The 23,737-nt window shown below is 37.8% G+C and overlaps 1 protein-coding gene across 5 annotated transcripts in view; it reads left to right on the top strand.

Annotated features, from left to right (window-relative positions):
- The window catches only part of dock10 (dedicator of cytokinesis 10), a 52,905-nt gene extending 30,555 nt beyond the window's left edge, over nt 1-22,350 (top strand). For 2 of the 5 annotated variants that reach the window (XM_078792675.1, XM_078792674.1), the window contains exons 30-56: nt 595-691; nt 833-865; nt 960-1,138; nt 1,389-1,505; nt 2,546-2,663; nt 2,759-2,880; nt 2,976-3,090; nt 3,938-4,004; nt 4,091-4,138; nt 6,478-6,579; nt 7,563-7,675; nt 7,751-7,866; nt 10,739-10,876; nt 10,951-11,133; nt 11,205-11,315; nt 13,318-13,591; nt 13,988-14,089; nt 16,127-16,233; nt 16,311-16,433; nt 16,718-16,831; nt 18,790-18,936; nt 18,997-19,207; nt 20,736-20,926; nt 21,003-21,103; nt 21,185-21,323; nt 21,437-21,509; nt 21,626-22,350. In XM_078792675.1, coding sequence (XP_078648801.1) covers nt 595-691; nt 833-865; nt 960-1,138; nt 1,389-1,505; nt 2,546-2,663; nt 2,759-2,880; nt 2,976-3,090; nt 3,938-4,004; nt 4,091-4,138; nt 6,478-6,579; nt 7,563-7,675; nt 7,751-7,866; nt 10,739-10,876; nt 10,951-11,133; nt 11,205-11,315; nt 13,318-13,591; nt 13,988-14,089; nt 16,127-16,233; nt 16,311-16,433; nt 16,718-16,831; nt 18,790-18,936; nt 18,997-19,207; nt 20,736-20,926; nt 21,003-21,103; nt 21,185-21,323; nt 21,437-21,509; nt 21,626-21,681 — 3,297 coding nt within the window. In that variant the 3' untranslated portion in view covers nt 21,682-22,350. The remainder of the gene's footprint in view (nt 1-594; nt 692-832; nt 866-959; nt 1,139-1,388; nt 1,506-2,545; nt 2,664-2,758; nt 2,881-2,975; nt 3,091-3,937; nt 4,005-4,090; nt 4,139-6,477; nt 6,580-7,562; nt 7,676-7,750; nt 7,867-10,738; nt 10,877-10,950; nt 11,134-11,204; nt 11,316-13,317; nt 13,592-13,987; nt 14,090-16,126; nt 16,234-16,310; nt 16,434-16,717; nt 16,832-18,789; nt 18,937-18,996; nt 19,208-20,735; nt 20,927-21,002; nt 21,104-21,184; nt 21,324-21,436; nt 21,510-21,625) is intronic. The other 3 variants (XM_078792677.1, XM_078792679.1, XM_078792678.1) reach the window with 3 other exon arrangements.
- Nucleotides 22,351-23,737: the final 1,387 nt, after the last annotated feature.

Raw genomic sequence — 23,737 nt, forward strand, 5'->3', positions numbered from 1 at the left:
CTATGAAAACACTTTTGGGACTTTTCGACGATTAGAGTCAATCGCTGAAGACATCGTAGACGTAGCTACGTAGCCGATGTCTGGGTCCGGTTGCCATTTTGTTAGCAAGCTAGCTTTTTGTTAAACGCCAAGGAGGTTTTAGCTAACAATACATCGAAAACCCAGTTAGACTCACACAAGCCAAATGGAAAATGTACTTAAACCGGGGCAACATTTTTGACTTTAACTGGAAAAACACGCCTACCGGGGCAGATGCTAACTGGAACCTCAGTGTTCATACGCTTCGGTTTTAGGGGAAAGTACCGTATGTCTCGCTGTGAAGTATGGAAAGCGGTTCTCTTAGAATTTTGACGACTGGAATAGAAAAGTTCCTAGTTGACACCGGTTCCAGGGGGAACGCTTTAAAGGAGACACATTTGTTTTCTGACTAAGGGTTTTCTCATACTTTTGTGAGTCTGGAACGGATTCGTTGGATTGACATTATTTCTTATAGTCAAAAATTTGGACTAATGAGGAAAACGAGGTTCCGCCTGGTACGATATACAGTCCAAACAAGGTTTGTGCAATGAATCCATGAGTCTCTCCTGTGTCCAGGTGTTGTGCGAACTGAAGTTTGAGTTCCTGAGAGAGGTGTGCAACCACGAGCACTACATTCCGCTCAGCTTGCCCCTGCCCTCCGCTCGCATCTCAGGTAGGAGGCGGGGCCACGGTTTCTTTGTGTGTTAATAGTCATGCACCGCGTTTGTCGCTCGCTGTCATTTGTCTGTTATGGTAACAAGCTCTCTTTCTTTTCTACCCTGTCACTCTTTCTTGATGTGTATGTCCATGTCAGACCATGCATCCCCAGAGCCACAAAGCACTCATGGTAAATATGTGCACTCTCGTTTGGGTGTGCATACATGACATTATCGTCATGACATCTCCAACACATCAAGCGGCTTACTTCTTCTCTATCGCAGCCTCGGTGCCCGAGTACAACCTGACCGGAGAGTTCTGCAGGAAGCATTTCATGACGGGACTGCTGTTGCGAGAGCTTGGGCTGGCTCTGCAGGACGAGCAGGACCTCAGGCACCTGGCTTTGGCCACCCTGAAGACCCTCATGGCCAAGCACTCACTGGATGCACGCTACGCCACCAAGGTGAGAAGAAGTGGATTTTTTGGGGACTGGAAGCTGGTACAGCGCTATTTCCTGTGTGTGTACAAGTCGTTAGTAGAGAGCATCTTCTCCTCTGATTTGGAGTTTCCTCACACATAGATTAGTTCCAACTGCAGTGTCCTACACTGCCCTTCTCTCTTTAATTACCGTTGTTTGCTTACTGTTGTTTCTCATTATTAGCTTCCAAAAAGCACAACAGATCAGACCACGTGTGTTGTCTTCTTACTTTCAGGAGAAGCAAGCCAGAATAGCATCTCTCTATCTTCCTCTCTATGGTCTGATCCTGGACAACATGCCTCGCTTCTTCCTCAGGGACCTTTTCCCCATTTACTTGACCTCCAGTAATCAGGTACAGGTCACTTATCAATTTATCAATTATTATTATTATACATTTAAATGTATACTATTTATAATAGTATAAATAGTAAAGTACAATTTATAATATGTATATATTATTTATAATATTATTATAATGATGTATTATGATGATAATAATAATAATATAAAATACATTTATATGTATAATATTTATAATATTATTTATATATTATTTATAATATTATAATAATGTATTATGATGATACAAAATGAAGCTGTCACAGCCTGGTATTATTATCATCATCATTATTAATAATAATAATTAATATTATACATTTATATGTATAATATTTATATTATTTATAATATTATTATAATATCGTATTATGATGATAATATTATAAAATATTATTATTATACATTTATATTTATAATATTTATAATATTATTTATATATTATTTATAATATAATTATAATGTATTATGACATTATTATTATTATTATTATTATTATTATTAATAATAATGATGATGATGAGCATAATAATAATACCAGGCTGTGACAGCTTCATTTTCATCTACGTCTTATTATTATTATCATCATCATGTATAATATTTATATATTTATATATTGTTTATATTTTTATAATAATAATAACATTATAAAATATTATTATTATACATTTATATATATATTTATATTATTTATAATATAATTATAAGGTATTATGATCATAATATTAATAATGATGATGATAATACCACGCTGTGACAGCTTCATTTTCATCTACGTCTTATTATTATTATTATCATCATCATGTATAATATTTATATTATTTATATATTATTTATAATATTATAATAATGTATTATGATGATAATAACAATAATAATAAGTATTATTATTATACATTTATATGTGTAATATTTATATTATTATTATATATTATTTATAATACAATTATAATGTATTATGATGATAATATTATTAATAATAATGATGATGATGATAATAATAATACCAGGCTGTGACAGCTTCATTTTCATCCTACGTCTTCTTCTGACTTGCAGGGCTCCCGAGACGACCTCAGCGTAGGAGGGGTCGTGGCCGCAGGGACGCTGCCCGTCACTCGCCACGGCAACTCCGTGGACGCCTCCTTTTCCAAAGAGGTGCTCAACTCCATCACAGGTATTGTGTGCTACTGTACATTTTTGTGCAGAAGGGGAAAAAAAGTGCAAATGAGGTCACTGACACGCACCCTTCCCCCCCGGCTCCTGTACTAGCCTTTTCATCCTTGGCAGTTGCTACGGGCAACCAGGCCGACTCTCGGGGCTCCCTCATCAGCGTGGACTCCAACCCCAGCAACAGTGACAGGAACAGTGAAAAGATGGATGGCTGCGAGAAGGTAAAGAAAAACCACTAAAGCGGCATCGTGACTGATATTTGAAGTCATCACGACCGCAACAATCTGATCTTGGACTGTCCTCCATGTGCTGTCAGTTTGCCCGGCCTCAGTCCCTCATTGGCTACGGTTCTCGCTGTGACAAGCTGGACCAGGCGGAGACCCGCAGTCTCCTCATGTGCTTCCTGCACATCATGAAAACCATATCTGAAGGTAACCGACACGTTGTTATGATTATTCTCACCTATTTGGGCTACAATTGTGTCCATGATATTACCTAATGGATGTTTCCTCCAGTCACTTCTGTATTTTTTTTTTTTTGGCTTTATTCTTTTCATTCTCTAATTTTTATCTTCAAATATTTTACAGTACAATATTATTTTTTTCTTAATTTTTTAAATTTTTTTCTTATTTCATTTCACTTAAAAAAAGATAAAAATGTAAATAATATTATAAAAAAATATATATAAATAGGGATGTCCGATATTGGCTGGTACATGACGCTGTTATGTTACATTTTAGCATGTTGGCATTAGCTTAGTAGTAGTTTTTGCAATTTTTATAGCATTATAAAAATTATTAAAATTTGTTTTTTTGTCTGTTTTTTTCCCCACAAATTTTATTTTTTCATTCACTCTTAAATTGGTAATTACTTATAAATAATGGTAATAGAGGTAAAAAGTAGTATAGACGTACTACTGTTAAAAAAGCTAAAAAAGTTTTTACGTGTTTTTGTCCTTATGCTTCACTGATAATGTTTTTCATCAAGCGTTTGTTGGGAGGTCCTTGAACGCACCACAGCTGCTTTGAGACGCAAAAAGTGAAACTGGTGTGTAACTTCTTATTGCAAATGTGGATCCGAAATCAGAGAATGTCAAGCTAGCAGGAGGTTCTGTAGGGAGGGAGCCGTGTGTTTTATGGCCGTCTCGGTTACTGGCAGATTTCCGCCGTTCACTGGCGCTAATGTAAAAGCGGGGGCCTTACTGTATCATTTTTTTCCCAGTCACTTTAATGGTTTGAACACATGTCTTCCCTTCTTCCTTGTGTTGTCTTTTTCCAGATGTGCTAGTTTCCTACTGGCACCGGGCCGTTCACCAGGAGATCTCAGACTTCTTTAAAATATTAGAGTAAGATTTGCTGAGCACACATCCTCTTGTACTGTACTGTAAAAGTCTGTTTTCTGTCATGTGATCTCCATGTTGCCTCTCTTCAGGCTCTCTCTGCAGCACTTCAGATTCATGGGAAAGCGCCACATCGCCAGGTAGCCCAAGAGGCGGACCTCTTTCCTTTTTAACGGCTACAGTGCCGCACGCATGCAAACATCTTATTAACTCAACATGCATACACATACACACCACATGGGTTTATGCATAATTCATGGGATTATACATGTGTTTGGCACACCTGCAAGTAATGGCGACCCAGCAGAGACACTAATGTGTGCCGTGTATGCGTGCACACGCGCATGCTCAAAAGACTGGGGTAAAACGGGGAGGGGCGTCTCGCTGCGATGTGTGCAGCACAGCTGGATGTTGCGCTGTAGTATTTGGCGAGCGCACCGTGGGGGTGGTTTTCCTCGTGCAGGAGCGCTGGAGCTGAGCCACCGGCATCTTCTGCTTCCTTTCCCGGCTAATTAAATTAGCCCCCACTCTCGGCTCGCATGTAAGCCAACGAGAGGCTTTACTGTGTGCAAGCATTAACAGAATAAAGATAGCTGGAAGCTCTCAGATGTACGCAGGCTTGTCTGGGGTGGGGGGGGGGCTGCGAGCTACTTAACATTCGTGTGTGATAGCAGGCCAAGGGGAGCTCGCAGTGTTGCACCGTCTCGCTGTCTGTCTCTGTTGCTGCGTTTGATGCTGGGCTGACTCGGTGCGGGCGTCCATTGAAGTTGCCGTGGGATGAATTACAGCGGCCAGAGGAGGGGGGGCAGACAGCCAGCCTATCAGACGACAATTGGGTTGATAAAAGCAGCAAAGCACCCTAATCCCTTTTGTTCATAGTTGCAGGGATGCAGGGGGGGGGGCATCACAACGTTTTTTGTTTTGTACGGTGTTGGCCATATTTACATATAGGTACATGCACAGCCAAATATTTCTATGTCCTATCCGCCTGCATGCCTACATTTGTAAGTGTCTGACTTCACATCATTTACATTATATAAGCGCAGTATGTGGCCACAACATTAGGTACACCTCATATCCAAAGCTAGAACAACTGATCTTGAAAGAAAGGAAAGAAATTGTTTTTTAGTTGGCATTGAATTAGCAGCGCCCCCAGTGGCCTAAAAAATAATTCATTAAATCTCATAGAAGAAATTAACTCAATATTCAAATATTACTTCCTTAGGTCATTGAAATAGGTATAATTTTATACTTTTTTTGCTCAAGTCCCCCGCTGAAAAGAAAATATATATTTTTTAATCTGCTTTGTATATAGCAGGGGTCTCAAAATTTCAATTTACCTCGGGGCCACTGGAGCTAGGGTCTGTTTTTCCAAAAAAAAACAAAAAAACGCATTTATTAAAAACAGAAAAATGAATAAACTTTGCTTTGGTTACGATTTTCTACAAGAAAAACTCTGATAAAACATTCCACTGTTCTCAAATATCTTTATATTTCTACACAAAATAAGATGAAAAATAAACAAACAAATCAAAAATATAGAAAATCAATTAGTAATAAATAAATATAATAATAATAATAATAAAAACTCAAGAAACCACATATAGTTTGGTGGATAGACAAATATTTTTTTTCAGATGAAAATGAACAAAGCATTATTAGAGCCCTGTAGACATGACAAAACACGACTATAGTCACATTTATACTCTTTTTATTTACAACATATTGCGCAACTGCAGGGTCTTGAGACACATGCTAACTCGCAAACTAGAGAGCTAGCGATCTAAACGTTAGCCTCCAAGTTATTTCCTTTAAACTTAAAAAAAACTTACCACTTCCACACGGATAGTGAGGGTAACTATTAACAGTTATTTAACCTTTAACATGAACATGAATCAAATGTAATCATTTTTTCTGGGTACATGATACCATACAGCATCCATATCAAACATTAAACTTTCATATCAAGGCGGGGGCCTCAAAGTAGTGTCCTGCGGGCCACATTTGGCCCGCGGGCCACGTGTTTGGTATATAGCATTTCACATGGTTCTGCCTGATTTAGTTGACCGAGTTGAGTAGTCGTATTAAATGAAGGTGTACCAAATGTGGTGAGCGGTTTAGCTCCAGCATGAGCGGTCTTTCCATTCTTTCATACGGCCTCCTGCATTGGTCTGTGATGTGGCTTCACCGAGGCATCAAACAGTACAGCGGTGCATTTTAAACATCTGTTTGTCGGAATCGGGTTACTAAGCTGCTCTGCGATAGCGTTTAACTGGCATCCCATTCTAATCTGCGCCGTATGAATGGAATTCTCCGACCTGGAATCACTACTCACACGCCATTTTAACCACACACGATCCTGATGAATGCCAGTAAAAGCATGGAGGTCCGAGGTCAAAGTTGACTTGAATGCCTCGGGCATGCTCATGTAAAACTAAACCTACTAACGTTAGCTGTGATGTGATTGGCTCGTGAACAGGAAGCTAGCAGCGGCACTAAAGCTGGCCCAGTCCACCCACGCCAATGGCACCCTGAAGGTCCCTAACCATCCCTCCCAGCCCTCAAGCCTCCTCCCACAATGGTAACCAGCAACCTCCCACGCTTGAGCCACAACTGTTGTTTAAACATATTCAACTGTCCTTAAAGGTCCCGTATTATTATTATTATTATGCTCTTTTTCAACCATCTTGTCCAAAATCTAAACAGTGCTTTAATGCTAATGAGTTGGGAGAAAGGTGCTAATGCTAATTAGCTTTTTACACTGTAACTCTGCACTAGTCCAACATAATAGATACCATATATCACATATCGTAACGTGGCATTAAGGGGCGGGACACACACGTTAGCAACACTAGCATAGCTACGGTAGCTACAATGCTAACATCATGCTTGGTTAGCGTATTCGCCGAAGCGCTGAAAAAAAAAAAACGCGATGACAGCTGCCATGTTTGTAGCTGACTGACGGATAGCTAGCAGATCTTCAGGTTGTAGTTTAAGACGTGTAGCGAAGCCTTTATTTATTTCCCAAGCTAACCGCTGTCAAGTGGTTGGCGTAAACACAGGCTTCTTTTGAGCTCGTCGAGAATAAAGGAGGCAAGAAGTTGAGCAAACAAGCGAGGGAGATGATAAACGTTTGGTTCCAGGGAGACATATTACTGTTAGAACGCCATTTTGCATAATAAGGGACCTTTAAAGCTACAAATAATGGAAAATGTAAGGTTATGGAAGCAAGAATGGAAGACTATCAGGCTGATACTGTACATAGGATTCATCAGTGCTGTGACCACCACTTGATACTTCATGGTAGACGCCGTAGCTACGTATGTTCTCAGCATGACCCCGCTATCCTTTTGTGTGGTTGTTATTGTTCTCCTGTGCTCATAGATTTGTAGATCCATTATTTTTATACCTCCACTATGCACCACAATATTAGGTACACCTGCACCATCTTAGATCTATTGTATTCGTGCATGTGTACCTAATGAAGAGTCCAGGGAGTGTCTTTGCAGATTACAAAAGGAACTCCAATCACCACGATATGCTCACCGTTGCTCTTCCCTTCAGGATGGCTTCTTCTGGAGCGGAAGGTCATCGACAGGCTCGTTCCCAGACCATGCCCATCATCCGGGGCAAGAACGCCCTCACCAACCCCAAACTGCTGCAGATGATGGAGACCGGTGGGTGACGCACACAAGCGGGCTTTGAGGGACTTGCTTCACCTGATCTTCACCTGATCGGTGTCTTGCTTCCAGACGGGACTATCCAGGACGGGGACAATCTGAGTCCCACTGATGTGGAGGCCAACTTGTCTACCGAGGTGGCGCTCACTGTGTTGGATGTTCTGGAGCTCTTTGTTCACCATCACAAGGTGTGTGCTGAATGAATTATTTACTATTATTATGCCTACAATATGGAGTACTATGAGTGTAAGGGTGACTATAGGGGTGTTATTTTATGACCAGAGGGCTCTAATAATGTTAACAAGGATTTTTATGCTTGTAGCTGCAAAAATATTACATTTCTACTATTATTATGCCTACAATATGGCGTACTATGAGTGTAAGGGTGACTATAGGGGTGTTATTTTATGACCTGAGGGCTCTAATAATGTTAACAACAAGGATTTTTATGCTTGTAGCTGCAAAAATATTACATTTCTACTATTATTATGCCTACAATATGGAGTACTATGAGTGTAAGGGTGGCTATAGGGGTGTTATTTTATGACCAGAGGGCTCTAAAAATGTTAACAACAAGGATTTTTATGCTTGTAGCTGCAAAAATATTACATTTCTACTATTATTATGCCTACAATATGGAGTACTATGAGTGTAAGGATGACTATAGGGGTGTTATTTTATGACCAGAGGGCTCTAATAATGTTAACAACAAGGATTTTTATGCTTTTAGCTGCAAAAATATTACATTTCTACTATTGTTATGCCTACAATATGGCGTACTATGAGTGTAAGGGTGGCTATAGGGGTGTTATTTTATGACCTGAGGGCTCTAATAATGTTAACAACAAGGATTTTTATGCTTTTAGCTGCAAAAATATTACATTTCTACTATTATTATGCCTACAATATGGCGTACTATGAGTGTAAGGGTGGCTATAGGGGTGTTATTTTATGACCTGAGGGCTCTAATAATGTTAACAACAAGGATTTTTATGCTTGTAGCTGCAAAAATATTACATTTCTACTATTATTATGCCTACAATATGGAGTACTATGAGTGTAAGGGTGGCTATAGGGGTGTTATTTTATGACCTGAGGGCTCTAATAATGTTAACAACAAGGATTTTTATGCTTGTAGCTGCAAAAATATTACATTTCTACTATTATTATGCCTACAATATGGCGTACTATGAGTGTAAGGGTGGCTATAGGGGTGTTATTTTATGACCTGAGGGCTCTAATAATGTTAACAACAAGGATTTTTATGCTTTTAGCTGCAAAAATATTACATTTCTACTATTATTATGCCTCCAATATGGAGTACTATGAGTGTAAGGGTGGCTATAGGGGTGTTATTTTATGACCTGAGGGCTCTAATAATGTTAACAACAAGGATTTTTATGCTTGTAGCTGCAAAAATATTACATTTCTACTATTATTATGCCTACAATATGGCGTACTATGAGTGTAAGGATGACTATAGGGGTGTTATTTTATGACCAGAGGGCTCTAATAATGTTAACAACAAGGATTTTTATGCTTGTAGCTGCAAAAATATTACATTTCTACTATTGTTATGCCTACAATATGGCGTACTATGAGTGTAAGGGTGGCTATAGGGGTGTTATTTTATGACCTGAGGGCTCTAATAATGTTAACAACAAGGATTTTTATGCTTTTAGCTGCAAAAATATTACATTTCTACTATTATTATGCCTCCAATATGGAGTACTATGAGTGTAAGGGTGGCTATAGGAGTGTTATTTTATGACTTGAGGGCTCCAATAATGTTAACAACAAGGATTTTTATGCTTGTAGCTGCAAAAATATTACATTTCTACTATTATTATGCCTACAATATGGAGTACTATGAGTGTAAGGGTGGCTATAGGGGTGTTATTTTATGACCAGAGGGCTCTAAAAATGTTAACAACAAGGATTTTTATGCTTGTAGCTGCAAAAATATTAAATTTCTACTATTATTATGCCTACAATATGGCGTACTATGAGTGTAAGGGTGGCTATAGGGGTGTTATTTTATGACCTGAGGGCTCTAATAATGTTAACAACAAGGATTTTTATGCTTGTAGCTGCAAAAATATTACATTTCTACTATTATTATGCCCACAATATGGAGTACTATGAGTGTAAGGGTGGCTATAGGGGTGTTATTTTATAACTAAATTACGAATTCTGCGTTTCTGTGTCTGAAACGAATTAACTGTGATAAACAACCAGAATATCCAGAACATGCCCTTCGGTATAGGTTACCTATAGGCTCTGTCCTTCTGAGATAACAAAATAAAGCTTGCTTTTGTATTTTTATGTTTACAAAATATTAAATTAAAATGGAATACATATTAATATATATTTTTTTATATTTACAAATTCACATTTTCTACAAACATTATGAAGTCTGGGTCTTCCGCCCACACGGGTTAGCAGCGAGCTAAACACCCAAAAGACAACAAAACAAAACAGTACATACGTACATTCAGGTATGCTAACAATGAAGATATGACCAATGAGTACTGAAGTAAAATACGAACAAATATGTCATCAAATGTAAATAGTATCAACGGAATATTGTACATAAGGATATAAAATGGAATAAACTTACAGTTTGTGCTTCTTCAAGTACAAGACAAACAAGGATGGAGGAAGATACGATGCGTTTGTCTCCACCAGGCACCGTGTAAACAAAAATGGCCGATTCAAATTAACTTTATGGCTCAACAGCCGACCACAATTAACACCACCACTAGAGGGTGCCAAATACACGAGTTAAATCACATGCTAAATTTGATGGACATAACACTGGGAGACTATTGACAGTGCTGCTTGTTCTGTGGTACTCTGCTGCCCTCTGGTGGTTTGAGTGATTAAGTACAGACTTTGAATACATAACCACAATAATACAATAACCAGTGTCTGCTTGTGTTGAATATTAAAATGTATTTTGGGATAATTCCGACTGTTTTCATCAGTAAATGCTGCTAATAAAGACACTTTTGGTGAATGCCTTTCAAATATGTCATTGCTTATTATTATATGTTTCAGAAGCAACTGCTGATGGATGATGGACAGAACGCCCTGATGAAGAAGGTGCTGGACACCTACTTGCTTTTCTTTCAGATCAACCAATCCACCGCCACCCTGCGCCACATCTTTGCAGCGCTCAGGCTCTTTGTGCAAAAGGTCTTCTCTTCGCCGCCATGTTGATTCTCGTCACACGTCCACGGATGTCATTGTTTTCCTCCTCTTCCTGTCAGTTCCCCAGCGCGTTCTTCCAAGGTAAAGCCGACCTTTGCGGCTGTCTTTGCTACGAGATCCTCAAATGCTGCAACCATCGCTCCAGCTCCACCCAAACGGAGGCAGCCGCCCTGCTCTACTTTGTCATGAGGAAGAACTTTGAGTTCACTAAAGGCAAATCCATAGTGCGCTCGCATCTTCAGGTATGTGTGGTCACATTTTTTTTCTGCTTTTTAAAACGGACCTGCTTTCATGCTGTCACGTCACATGTCAGGTGATCAAGGCCGTCAGCCAGTTGATAGCCGATGCTGGCATCGGAGGCTCCAGGTTCCAGCAGTCGCTGGCCATCGTCAACAACTTTGCCAACGGAGACGCCCCGCTCAAGGTAAAGCCTTGCTTTCAAGTCACACAGTGTGGCGCAGCGTGGCGCACCCACGCCTCCGTCCCTCCCACAAGCGGCAAAGCGGGATCAGAGAAGTTGTGAGAGGGTTTAACGCAGTCAAGTGTAATCTAAACCAATCAAATGTACGCCTCATTGACTTTAAATGTGCGGGGCGCACCTGCGCCTCATTAACCAAATTGGCAAAAATTGACATTTTTATTGGCGTATCGATGAAGTCAAGCAAGGATGGACTGTACCAATGCTTCAATCGGTGTGCTGTCAGATCATTACAAGTGCATTTGTCGTTAAAACTCCCTTATTCCTAATAAACATAAGTCCAAATACGTCATCACGCCACTAGGGGGTGACGTGCAGCAAGACTGCCTTGAGGACAGCAGTCATACACTCTACGTAGCGTACCGTAAATGCTCTAATTACAGCAAATGACGACTTAAAAGGTAGAATCCGGTGACAGCACACTAACCAATAGTTATGAAAAAGGAGGTTGCCTACAGCCACAGCTGTTCATGTATTTTTTTTTTAGACCCCGGCAGTTATGTGCTCTTGTATTGTAATTGAATGGAGTGAATGTTAATTGGAGCATTTACGGCAGGGGAGTCCAAAGTGTGGCCCGGGGGCCATTTGTTGCCCGCAAGGTAATTTCACTAGAATATTATGATTAAAAATAACTTCATTTTAGCAGCATAGAGTTGAAATAGAGTTGAATTTTAAGTTCATAACATGGAAAACGGTCACAATATGTTGTTATTATCATGTAATATTCTTTTTTAAGAAAATGTACCACAGGAAAGTTGAAATCGTAAAAGAAAATGTTTTTGCTTTTTTCTGATCCATTTCTGCTATTTATTTTTAAATAATCAATTTTTTTTAAATAGCAGGAATGCAGCAGAAAAAAGCAGAATTAAAAAAATTATTTTATATTTATTTTATTTTATTTTATTTATTTGTATTTTTTTTCTGCTTTTTTCTGCTCTATTTCTGCTATTTAAAAAAATATATATTTTATTTTTTTTAATAGCAGAAATGGGAAAAAAAAAATTTAAATAGCAGAAAAAAGCAGAAAAGCAGATTTTTTTAATTTAAATTTTTAATTTAAAATGTATTTTATTTTAAAAAACATGGAGAAAAAAAATAATTTAAATTGTTTTTATTTATTTTATTTAAAAAAAACATGGAAAACGATTACAATATGTTGGTATTATCATGTCATATTGTTTTTTAAGAAAATGTACCACGCCAAATTGTAAAATATCATTTATTTCCTGCTTTTCTGCTTTTTTTCTGCTCCATTTCTGCTATTTAAAAAAAATAATAATATATTTTTTTTAAATAGCAGAAATGGAAAAAATATATTTATTTTTTACTTTTTTTAAAAATAGCAGAAAAAGCAGAAAAGCAGATTTTTAAAAATGATTTTAAAATTTTTATTTTAAATGTATTTTATTTTAAAAAACATGGAAAACAATTACAATATGTTGGCATTATCATGTAATATTGTTTTTTAAGAAAATGTACCACACCAAATTGTAAAATATATATTTTTTTCCTGCTTTTCTGCTTTTTTTCTGCTCCATTTCTGCTATTTAAAAAAAATAAGAATATATTTTTTAAAAATAGCAGAAATGGAAAAAACTTATTTATTTCTTACTTTTTTTTTAAATAGCAGAAAAAAGCAGAAAAGCAGATTTTTTTAAAAAGATTTTAAAATTTTCATTTAAAATGTATTTTATTTTAAAAAACATGGGAAAAAATTTAAATTGAAATTTTTTTCAAATTTATTTTATTTAAAAAACATGGAAAACGATTACAATATGTTGGTATTATCATGTAATATTGTTTTTTAAGAAAATGTACCACACCAAATTGTAAAATTACATTTTTTTTCTGCTTTTCTGCTTTTTTCTGCTCCATTTCTGCAATTTAAAAAAAATATATATTTTATTTTTTAAAACGAGCAGAAATTACAAGTGCATTTGTCCGTCAGAATTCGCCCTTCCCAGCCGAGGTGAAAGACTTGACCAAGCGTGTCAGGACGGTGCTGATGGCCACGGCTCAGATGAAGGAGCACGAGAAGGATCCTGAGATGCTGGTGGACCTTCAGTACAGTTTGGCCAACTCGTACGCCAGCACCCCCGAGCTGCGACGTACCTGGCTGGAGAGCATGGCCAAGGTCCACGTCCGTAACGGAGATCTCTCTGAGGCCGCCATGTGCTACATCCACATCTCCGCTTTGATTGCCGAGTCGCTGAAGAGGAGAGGTGAGTCCACGCATGCAGAAGACGTAGCGGCATGGCTTTACTATTGTCACGCTTTTGCACAAAAGTATTGAGACACTGCCGACTCGGCATCCAAGGACTTGCTTAAAAGGCTCGTCTCAGTACTTTTGTCCACATGTGGCCGCTACGACATTTCTCGTGTCTTCAGACATTCTAACTACGAAATCCAGTCACACTGTCTTTTCTGCTAGCATGGTCACCGCAATGGTCATACGTGTGCTTGCATCATCGGGCATCCAAATGTCCTCGTGCCACCTCTTTGTACCGTGTCCCCACCGGTCTTCATTCTAACCGTGTTGCATCCCCTGCATGCATCTGATCAACACAAGCGAGACCTGGCTTAAAAAAAATGTGTCCTCCTCCCTTCCTACCAAACAGGCTACTGGAGAGCAGACAAGGCCCGGATGTCCAGTGTCCCCCCTGAAGAAAGTCCTGTGTTTAAATGTAGCTCCTTACTAACTACCTCCCGAGACCAAGACAGTGAGTGTGTGCGCCTGGGGGGCCCGACTGGGTTTTTGGGGTCGGGGCGTCAGTGGGATGACGGAGAAGCAGTGGGTACATGGCTGTGCTTATCAGGTGCACTGTGATGCTTTCAAGAACACTTGAGATACATACAGCGATGTCGGTTTATTCTGAGCGGAACACTTTCACACCGCCCTTAAAAATGGCACCAAGGAGGATTTTGGGGAGCGTCAAGCCTGGAATTTATCAGTGATGTCAGAGCCGCAATGAAGGCGGGACAGTGCCTTTTGATTTATTATAGACTTACACTTTGGATTATAATGTCCAATAGCAGGGTTACTTGCGTATATGAATATGAACACTCTTTGATGGAATCTATTTCAAATGTTTACCCGTATGTTTGCAACCCACACAAATCCACACCCTGAACAAATACGCTTTTTTAATGAACTAATTCATAATGGTAATGGTAATGGTAATGGTAATGGTAATGGTAATGGTTTAATTTCATTTGAACATGCATCAGATTCCAATTGAATGCATCCCATAATCAGTTCCCAGTTCCACATGTCCAAAAGGAGTAGGAAGAAGCAAAGCTTATTAAATCCTACCCGTCCATCTGGTACTTTTACAATCACTAACTCTTACATTTGTTCACTTCCTGCTTTCCTAATATAGTTTAAGGCTTTTTTGATATTTTTTTATTTTATTTTATTTTATTTTATTTTATTTTATTTTATTTTATTTTATTTTATTTTATTTTATTTTATTTTATTTTATTTTATTTTATTTTATTTGACTTGACTTTATTTGATTGACCTGGCTACTTGACTTTATTTGAATTGACTTTATTTGACTTTACTTTACTTTACTTTATTTGACTTGGCTTGACTTGGCTTGACTTGACTTGACTTGACTACTCTACTCTGCTCTACTCTACTCTACTCTACTCTACTCTACTCTACTCTACACTACTTGACTTGACTTGACTTGACTCTATTTGACTTGACTTTATGTGACTTGACTTTACTTTACTTTACTTTATTTACTTTACTTTATTTGACTTGACTTGACTTGACTTGACTCGACTCGACTCTACTCTACTCTACTCTACTCTACACTACTTGACTTGACTTGACTTTATTTGACTTGACTCTATTTGACTTGACTTTATGTGACTTGACTTTACTTTACTTGACTTGGCTACTTTACTTTATTTGACTTGACTTGACTTGACTTTATTTGACTTGACTTGACTTTATTCACCTGGCTACTTTACTTTATTTGACGTGACTTTATTTGAATTGACTTGACTTTATTTGAATTGACTTTATTTGACATTGACTTGACATGACTTCACTTTATTTGACTTGGCTACTTTACTTTATTTGACTTGACTTGACTTTATTTGACCTGACTTGACTTTACTTTATTTGACTTGGCTACTTTACTTTATTTGACGTGACTTTATTTGAATTGACTTGACTTTATTTGACTTGACTTGACTTTATTTGACTTGACTTTATTTGACTTGACTTTACTTGACTTGGCTTGACTTTATTTGACTTGGCTACTTTACTTTATTTGAATTGACTTGACTTTACTTTAATGACCATACAATGACATAATGGGTTCCAAAATTGTAAATAGTTCATGGTGTTGTATTTCTAAATAAGATATTTTGTCACAAAAAACAAAGTTATGATTGCTGTTTTTCCTCCCTTTTTTAGTTGGGAGCTGATATTTTCTGTTAATGGACAGATGACTGCAATTATGCAATTATGATACGGCCGTGTGTCACAGTCCACATGGCATCTGTAAAGCTGATGTTTACACTGGAGTTCAACTAGTGGCAAATATTGATTAAAAAACATTTGTAATATTACTGTAATAATATCCAAATGACCCCCCCCCCCTTTAATAAATATAAGTATATTTGGTACTTCCAACCCCGGGCAGCCACTTTATGAGGATATCCAGTTTTTGCCGTCATGTGATCTGTCTGGCTCATCAACTGCATCCTGACATCCTTTCCATCATTTGTGACGACTCCAGCATCGTTTTCTTTGGGCTGGGCGGCCTTCATGTGCATCAGCCCCAACGTCAAGGAGGAGGGGGCCATGAAGGAAGACGCCGGCACGCAGGACACGCCCTACACTGAGGTCGGTGGTACCCCAATCTCCGACGGTTTAACCGCCGTTCTGCTCCCTCATGGACGTTTACGTGTGGCCGCGTTTAGGACACCCTGGTGGAGCAGCTGGAGCTTTGTGTGGACTACCTGTGGAAGTCGGAGCGATACGAGCTCATCGCCGACATCAACAAGCCTGTCATCGTCGTCTTTGAGAAGAGGCGAGACTTCAAGGTGGGTCTTGGTGAGGTACCGTAGAGCCCGTAACGGAGAACGTAACGGAGAACGTAACGGATGCCATACTGGCGTAGCTATGTGAGCTACAGTGCTAACGCTACGCACAATTTAACAACAACAACAGCATGCTAGCTTAGCCTATTTGCTGAATAAACACAAAATAGAAAACAAACCAACCGTTTCCAATGTACCTGAGTGGTGCTTTATTTTTAAGATGTGTAGCGAAGCCTTTTTGTTTTTCCAAAACTCTTCACACGTCGACACCGGTTTCGTACCCGCAGAGGCTGTCGGAGCTGTACTACGACATCCATCGCTCTTACCTGAAGGTGACCGAGGTGGTGAACTCGGAGAAGCGCCTTTTCGGACGCTACTACCGTGTGGCGTTCTACGGACAGGTGAGGGACTCCGATGAGGATTTATTTATGGATTTATTTACATACCACTGCATTCTATGGCCGTGAACATGGAGGTGTACCTAATGATGTGGCCAGCCAGCGTAGACCACATGACCTCCGCGCCGGTGTTCTTTAATGTCTCTGTTTGCTCTTTTCTTCCTTTGGTGTTATATTCTATGCCAAGATGGCGGTAAGTTTGGCTGCGTGTTGTTTGTGTGTTTGCTACGTTTCCTCGGCGCTAACAACTTTTGCTCCCCTCTTCTCCGTTTGCCGCTATTAACTGTCTAACCCCGCCCCCCCAATCCCACTTTTTGGAAAGGTTTGTCAAAAGCTTGCTGTGATCCATTTTGACTCCCTTATTCCTCCACAAACGAGAGCAGACCTAATAAACACGAGTCCAAATACGTCATCACGCCACTAGGGGGCGACGTGCAGCCAGACTACCTTGAGGACAGCAGTCATACACTCTACGTAGCGTACCGTAAATGCTCTAATTACAGCAAATGACCACTTAAAAGGTAGAATCCGGTGACAGCACACTAACCAATAGTTATGAAAAAGGAGGTTGCCTACAGCCACAGCTGTTCACGGCTGTGTTTTTTTTTTAAGACCCCGGCAGTTATGTGCTCTTGTATTGTAATTGAATGAAGTGAATGTTAATTGGAGCATTTACGGCACTGATGTCCAAAGTGTGGCCCGGGGGCCATTTGTTGCCCGCAAGGTAATTTCACAAGAATATTATGATTAAAAATAACTTCATTTTAGCAGCATAGAGTTGAAATAGAGTTGAATTTTAAGTTCATAACATGGAAAACGGTTACAATATGTTGTTATTATCATGTAATATTCTTTTTTAAGAAAATGTACCACAGGAAAGTTGAAATTGTAAAAAAAAATGCTTTTTTCTGATCCATTTCTGCTATTTTTTTTTAAATAATCAATTTTTTTAAATAGCATGAATAGAGCAGAAAAAAGCAGAATTAAAAAAAATATTTTACATTTATTTTATTTTTAAAAACATGGGGAAAAAGTTTTAATGATTTTTTTTATTTATTTTACTTTAAAAAAACATGGAAAACAGTTACAATATGTTGGTATTATCATGTAATTTTGTTTTTTAAGAAAATGTACCATACCAAATCATAAAATAATTTTTTTTTTCTGCTTTTCTGCTTTTTCCTGCTCCATTTTGGCAATTAAAAAAATGTATTTTATTTTTTAAAAAATCATTTTATTTTAAAAAATAGCTGAAATGGAGCAGAAGAAAAGCAGAAAAACATTTTTTTTATTTAAAAGTTTTTTTAATGTATTTTATTTTTTTTTTAATAACAGAAATGGAGTAGAAAAAAGCAGGAAAGTAGAAAGATATTTTAATATTACGATTTAAAAAATTTAATTTAAAAGTTTTTTTTATTTATTTTGTTTTTAAAAAATAGCAGAAATAGAGCAGAAAACAAGCACAAAAGCAGAAAAACTTTTTTTTTAAATGTATTTTATTTTAAAAAAAAATAGCAGAAACAGAGTAGAAAAAAGCAGGAAAGCAGAAAAATATTTAATATTACGATTTTTAAACATGTAATTTAAAAGTTTTTTTATTTATTTTATTTTTAAAAAATAGCAGAAATGGAGCAGAAAAAAAGCAGAAAAAAAATAATTTGACGAGAAGAAACTCCTAATATTAGTCATTTTAGTAGCATACTGTTGAAATATTAAAGCAAATAATTTTTGGAAATGGCAATATTACAAAACAGAGAATAAATGTAAACCAAAAAAACAACAACAGTAAGTTGCTAAGTAATACTACTATGAGTTGCGTTATCCGACATGCTAAAGTAGCCCTTGCATCCTTCCATTTATGGTTACGTGGTCCTCTCGGGAAAAGGTTTGGCCAGCCCTGTTTCCGGTGTTAAAGCTGTGGGACATACCATGATTGTACGTGTGGCGGTGTGTCCTGGCAGGGTTTCTTCGAGGAGGAAGAGAGCAAGGAGTTCATCTACAAGGAGCCCAAGCTGACCGGTCTGTCGGAAATCTCCCAGAGATTACTGAAACTCTACTCGGACAAGTTCGGAGCCGACAATGTGAAAATGATTCAAGATTCCAATAAGGTAAGCCAAAGCAGGTCGTGACGATTCGGAAAGGTTAAAGCCTCCCTCTTTGTCGCTCAGGTCAACCCCAAAGACCTGGACCCCAAGTTTGCGTACATCCAGGTGACGTACGTGCTGCCTTACTTTGATGAGAAGGAACAACAGGACAAAAGAACGGACTTTGAGAGGCACCACAACATCAAGCGCTTTGTGTTCGAGACGCCCTTCACGCTCTCTGGGAAGAAACACGGAGATGTGGAGGAGCAGTGCAAGAGGCGCACCATTTTAACCAGTCAGCATTCTTTCTTTATTCGCATTTCCTCTTAGGTACTGCTGCATTATATAATCACATCCAACAGAAGACTTGGATAAGAATAAATACATTTTCATGTACTTTATATATTCCCAGGTAATAGCCATCACTGTAGTCCCGGGTGTCTGGCTGGTTTTTCTAAAAAAATATATAATTTAACAAGTAAACAAAAAAAACACCCAACAGCAAAAGTGGAAAAAAAATCTGCCAAAATATTAAGAGGAAAAAGTTGTAGCGTAACAAGAATAAGTCATATTTTTACCAGGAAAATTTAATTTAATAAATTTAGATTAAAAAATTAATTAACAAAAATTACCAGGAAAAATCCCATTATTTTAGTAGAATAAAGTTGAAATATTAATTCAGTCATTCATTTTCTACAAGGGTGGTGGGGGTGCTGGAGCCTCCTCCCAGGTAATAGCCATCACTGTAGTCCCGGGTGTCTGGCTGGTTTTTCTAAAAAAATATATAATTTAACAAGTAAACAAAAAAAAACACCCAACAGCAAAAGTGGAAAAAAAAATCTGCCAAAATATTAAAAGGAAAAAGTTGTAGCGTAACAAGAAAAAGTCATATTTTTACCAGGAAAATTTTATTTAATAAAGTTAGATTTAAAAAAATTAATTAAAAAAATACCAGGAAAAATCCCATTATTTTAATAGAATAAAGTTGAAATATTAATTCATTCACTCATTCATTTTCTTCAAGGGTCGTGGGAGTGCTGGAGCCTCCTCCCAGGTAATAGCCATCACTGTAGTCCTGGGTGTCTGGCTGGTTTTTCTAAAAAAATAAATAATTTAACAAGTAAACAAAAAAAACACCCAACAGCAAAAGTGGAAAAAATCTGCCAAAATATTAATAGGAAAAAGTTGTAACGTAACAAGAAAAAATATTTTATATATTATATATTTTAATATTATATATGTTATATATTTTTTACCAGAAAAATGTAATTTCATAAATTTAGATTAAAAAATTGTAATAAAAAAAATTACCAGGAAAATAAAAGTTAAAGTTGAAATATTCATTTATATATTTTCAAATATTCATCGCAATATTCAATTAACCTAGCATGTTTTTGGAACATGAACTGGGGATTGAACTCGGGTCTCCTAGTTGTAAAGTCTGGAGGAAAAGTTGTAACATGGGAATGAAGGCAAAATATGATTAAAACAAATATTAAAAAAAAAACCCAAAGCTGACATGGAAAAAACTGTTTTTTGGCTCCATCTGCTGGATGTGGTGGGTCAGTGCCATCGCTTCGCTTCCAATGCAAGTGGGATGTAACACCAAAACGATGAAAATAAATGTCTGCAAATAAAATAAAATAAAATAAAATAAAATAAAATAAAATAAAATAAAATAAAATAAAATAAAATAAAATAAAATAAAATAAAATAAAATAAAATAAAATAAAATAAAATAAAATAAAATAAAATAAAATAAAATAAAATAAAATAAAAGTTCATACGTGACTCTAGTTTGTTTTTTCTTTGTCTTTTTGTAGCGAGCTCCAGCTTCCCCTACCTGAAAAAGCGTATCCAGGTGGTGGAGCAGCAGAGTACGGAGATGAACCCCATCGAGGTGGCCATCGACGAGATGTCGCGGAAGGTCTCCGAACTCAACCAGCTGTGCAACATGGAGGAGGTGGACATGATCCGACTGCAGCTCAAACTGCAGGGGAGCGTCAGCGCCAAAGTTTGTCTTCTCCTCTCACGCTTCCAACTCTGTGGAGCTTCTGCTTCGGGTTCTGACTTCAGCTTCGCTCTCGCAGGTGAACGCAGGCCCCATGGCTTACGCTCGGGCTTTTTTAGAGGAGAAGAATGCCAAGAAGTATCCAGACAACCAAGTCAAACTGCTCAAGGAGATCTTCAGGTAGCACCAGACCATCACCGTCAAGGAAGTGAAATCACTTAGCGAAGACAATGCATGATATGCTGCTGACGTTCCATGCAGGCAGTTCGCCGAAGCCTGCGGCCAGGCGTTGGACGTGAATGAACGTCTGATCAAGGAGGACCAGCTGGAGTACCAGGAGGAGATGAGAGCCCACTACAGGGACATGCTGAGCGAGCTGTCGGCCATCATGAACGAGCAGGTCTGGCCTCGGCGCCGCAAACGTCTTCCATCTTCCATTTCCTTCTTTCTCACATCACGTCATTGTTGTCGTTCTACCTCTTCTTCTTCTTCTTTTTCTTCTCCAACCTGCAGCTGCCAAAACGTCTTCTGGCCTCCAGCGCCACCTCTCTCTCTAACAGCTCTCTTTCCACTCTCTCTAAAACCGGTATGTCGTGTCATGTCAACACAAATACATCAAGAGGTTCACTACAGCCGCAGCTTGGTGTTAATTGAAGCATTTTGGGGGTACATTATTTACACACTTTTATTTTTATTTTCCAGATCCCTCACTCAAGGCAACCCGGAACGGAGCGCCACAGCGGCTTCTGAACGGCTAAAAGGCGGACAGGAAGTGGAGGACTTCCTGTCTTGTGCTTATTTGTGGTAGAAGAAGAAGACGGAGAAAAGAAGACGTGTGTAGACTGTGCTCGTGCTAGTCTTGCTATTGTGCTGTCGTTGAACGTGGGGGTGGGGGGGGGGGGTTGTTATGGATCCGTTTGGTTTCTGTTTGTTTTGGTTCCGACAAAGCGAAAACATGTGACTTAACTTGGAGACGACGCGCGCCTTCTTGCCACAGCGCCGCCCCTTTAGAGTACAGCGTCCCGACTGAGCTCCGCCTTCACGCGCCATCACGTGGCTTCGCTGGTTCTTGTCAACTTTGGAAAATAACAAAGGTAAGCTAAGAAAAGAGAAGAGCTGAAGGCACCTCCACGGGGTGTTTTGAATGTACCGCAGCTCCACGCCGCTAATTTGTACCCTTTGCTAACGTGACCCCGATATCAGCAAGCGGAAGCGCTCCAAAACGATAGCTTTTGTAACATTTTTATGCTGCAAAATGCATTCTTACTGTTATTATTTACTCTTTTCAATTGTATATAAGAAATATTAATATTTAAAACATTTGAAATGTTCCTTTTTTAATGAAATATACATATAAATATTTGTTTAGCTGACTTTAAAAAATGTTTTATGTATAACATTGGAATTAAAAATTTGTTAATGAGTGATTATTGGGTAATGCTTGTGTAGACTTGTTGTGCTTTATATGGCGGGGGGGAGGGGGGCGGACGGAGGCTGATTGGGTTTCGGTCTGCCTCACACGGACGGCTTTGACGCACTGTGGGTGGCTCAGGTTGCTTACAGGCAGCTCTTTATTTGACAGGTGCCAATCATGAGCTAGGAAAAAGCTCAACCAGATTGTCAAGCCAGCCAATCACAGGGATTGAACTCGGGTCTCCTAGTTGTAAAGTCTGCGCGTTAACCACTCGAACACTGTGCAGACCTAAGTTGAAATATTAAAAATTTATATTTTTTGACGTCATAGTATTGAAAAAATATTAACAAAAAAATTGTATTTTTTGTTAGATTGGAGGAAAAGTTGTAACATGGGAATGAAGGCAAAATATTATTAAAACAAATATTTAAATATTAAAAAAACAAGACATGGAAAGAAATTTAATTTAAATTAAAAAATATATATTTTATTTTAAAAAATAGCAGAAATGGAGTAGAAACATATTTTAATATTACGATTAAAAAAATTATTTTTAAAAAATATCAGAAATGGAGCAGAGAAAAGGCAGAAAAAAATGTAATTTTACGAGAAGAAACTCCTAATATTAGCCATTTTAGTAGCATAGTGTTGAAATATTAAGGAAAATTATTTGCTTTTAATGGCAATATTACAAAACAAAATATTATTAAATATTATTAAAACAAATATTAAAATATAAAAAAACAAAGCAGACATGGAAAAAATTTAATTTAAAATAAAAAACAATTTTATTTTTTTAAAAATTGCAGAAATGGAGTAGAAAAATATTTTAATATTACGATTAAAAATGTTATTTTATTTTTAAAAAAAAAGCAGAAATGGAGCAGAAAAAAGCAGAAAAGCAGGAAAGAAATTTCATTTTACGAGAAGAAACTCCTAATATTAGTCTGTTTAGTAGCATAGTGTTGAAATGGCAATATTACAAAACAAAATATTATTAAATATTATTAAAACAAATATTAAAATATAAAAAAACAAAGACATGCAAAAAATTGGCTTTATTGGCTTAGGAAAAAGCTCAACGACATTATCAACCTGTTGGAAATTTCAGGAGGTCGTTACTCAACATAACAAAGAACGCTAAACTCATAGCAGATGACACAGCAACTCATTGGAGGACAAGAAAATCTGTCCACCAGAGGAGCCCAAAGGGAGGCTGATGTCATTGCAGCCCCCCCGATTTAGCGTTAAGTTGCTGTGTGATGAGTTTAGTGACACCGTGAGTCAGACAGGTACAGCTTTTATATGTCTATATATCATACTGTTGTATATAATAATGTCCTGCAATTTCCCAATGCTCCAGAGGAGCCCAGAGGGAGGCTGATGTCATTGCAGACTTC

The sequence above is a fragment of the Doryrhamphus excisus genome, linkage group LG8 (assembly GCF_037039965.1).
Source record: "Doryrhamphus excisus strain RoL-2023G ecotype Guam linkage group LG8, RoL_Dexc_Guam_v1.1, whole genome shotgun sequence".
Classification (NCBI taxonomy): Eukaryota; Metazoa; Chordata; class Actinopteri; order Syngnathiformes; family Syngnathidae; genus Doryrhamphus; species Doryrhamphus excisus.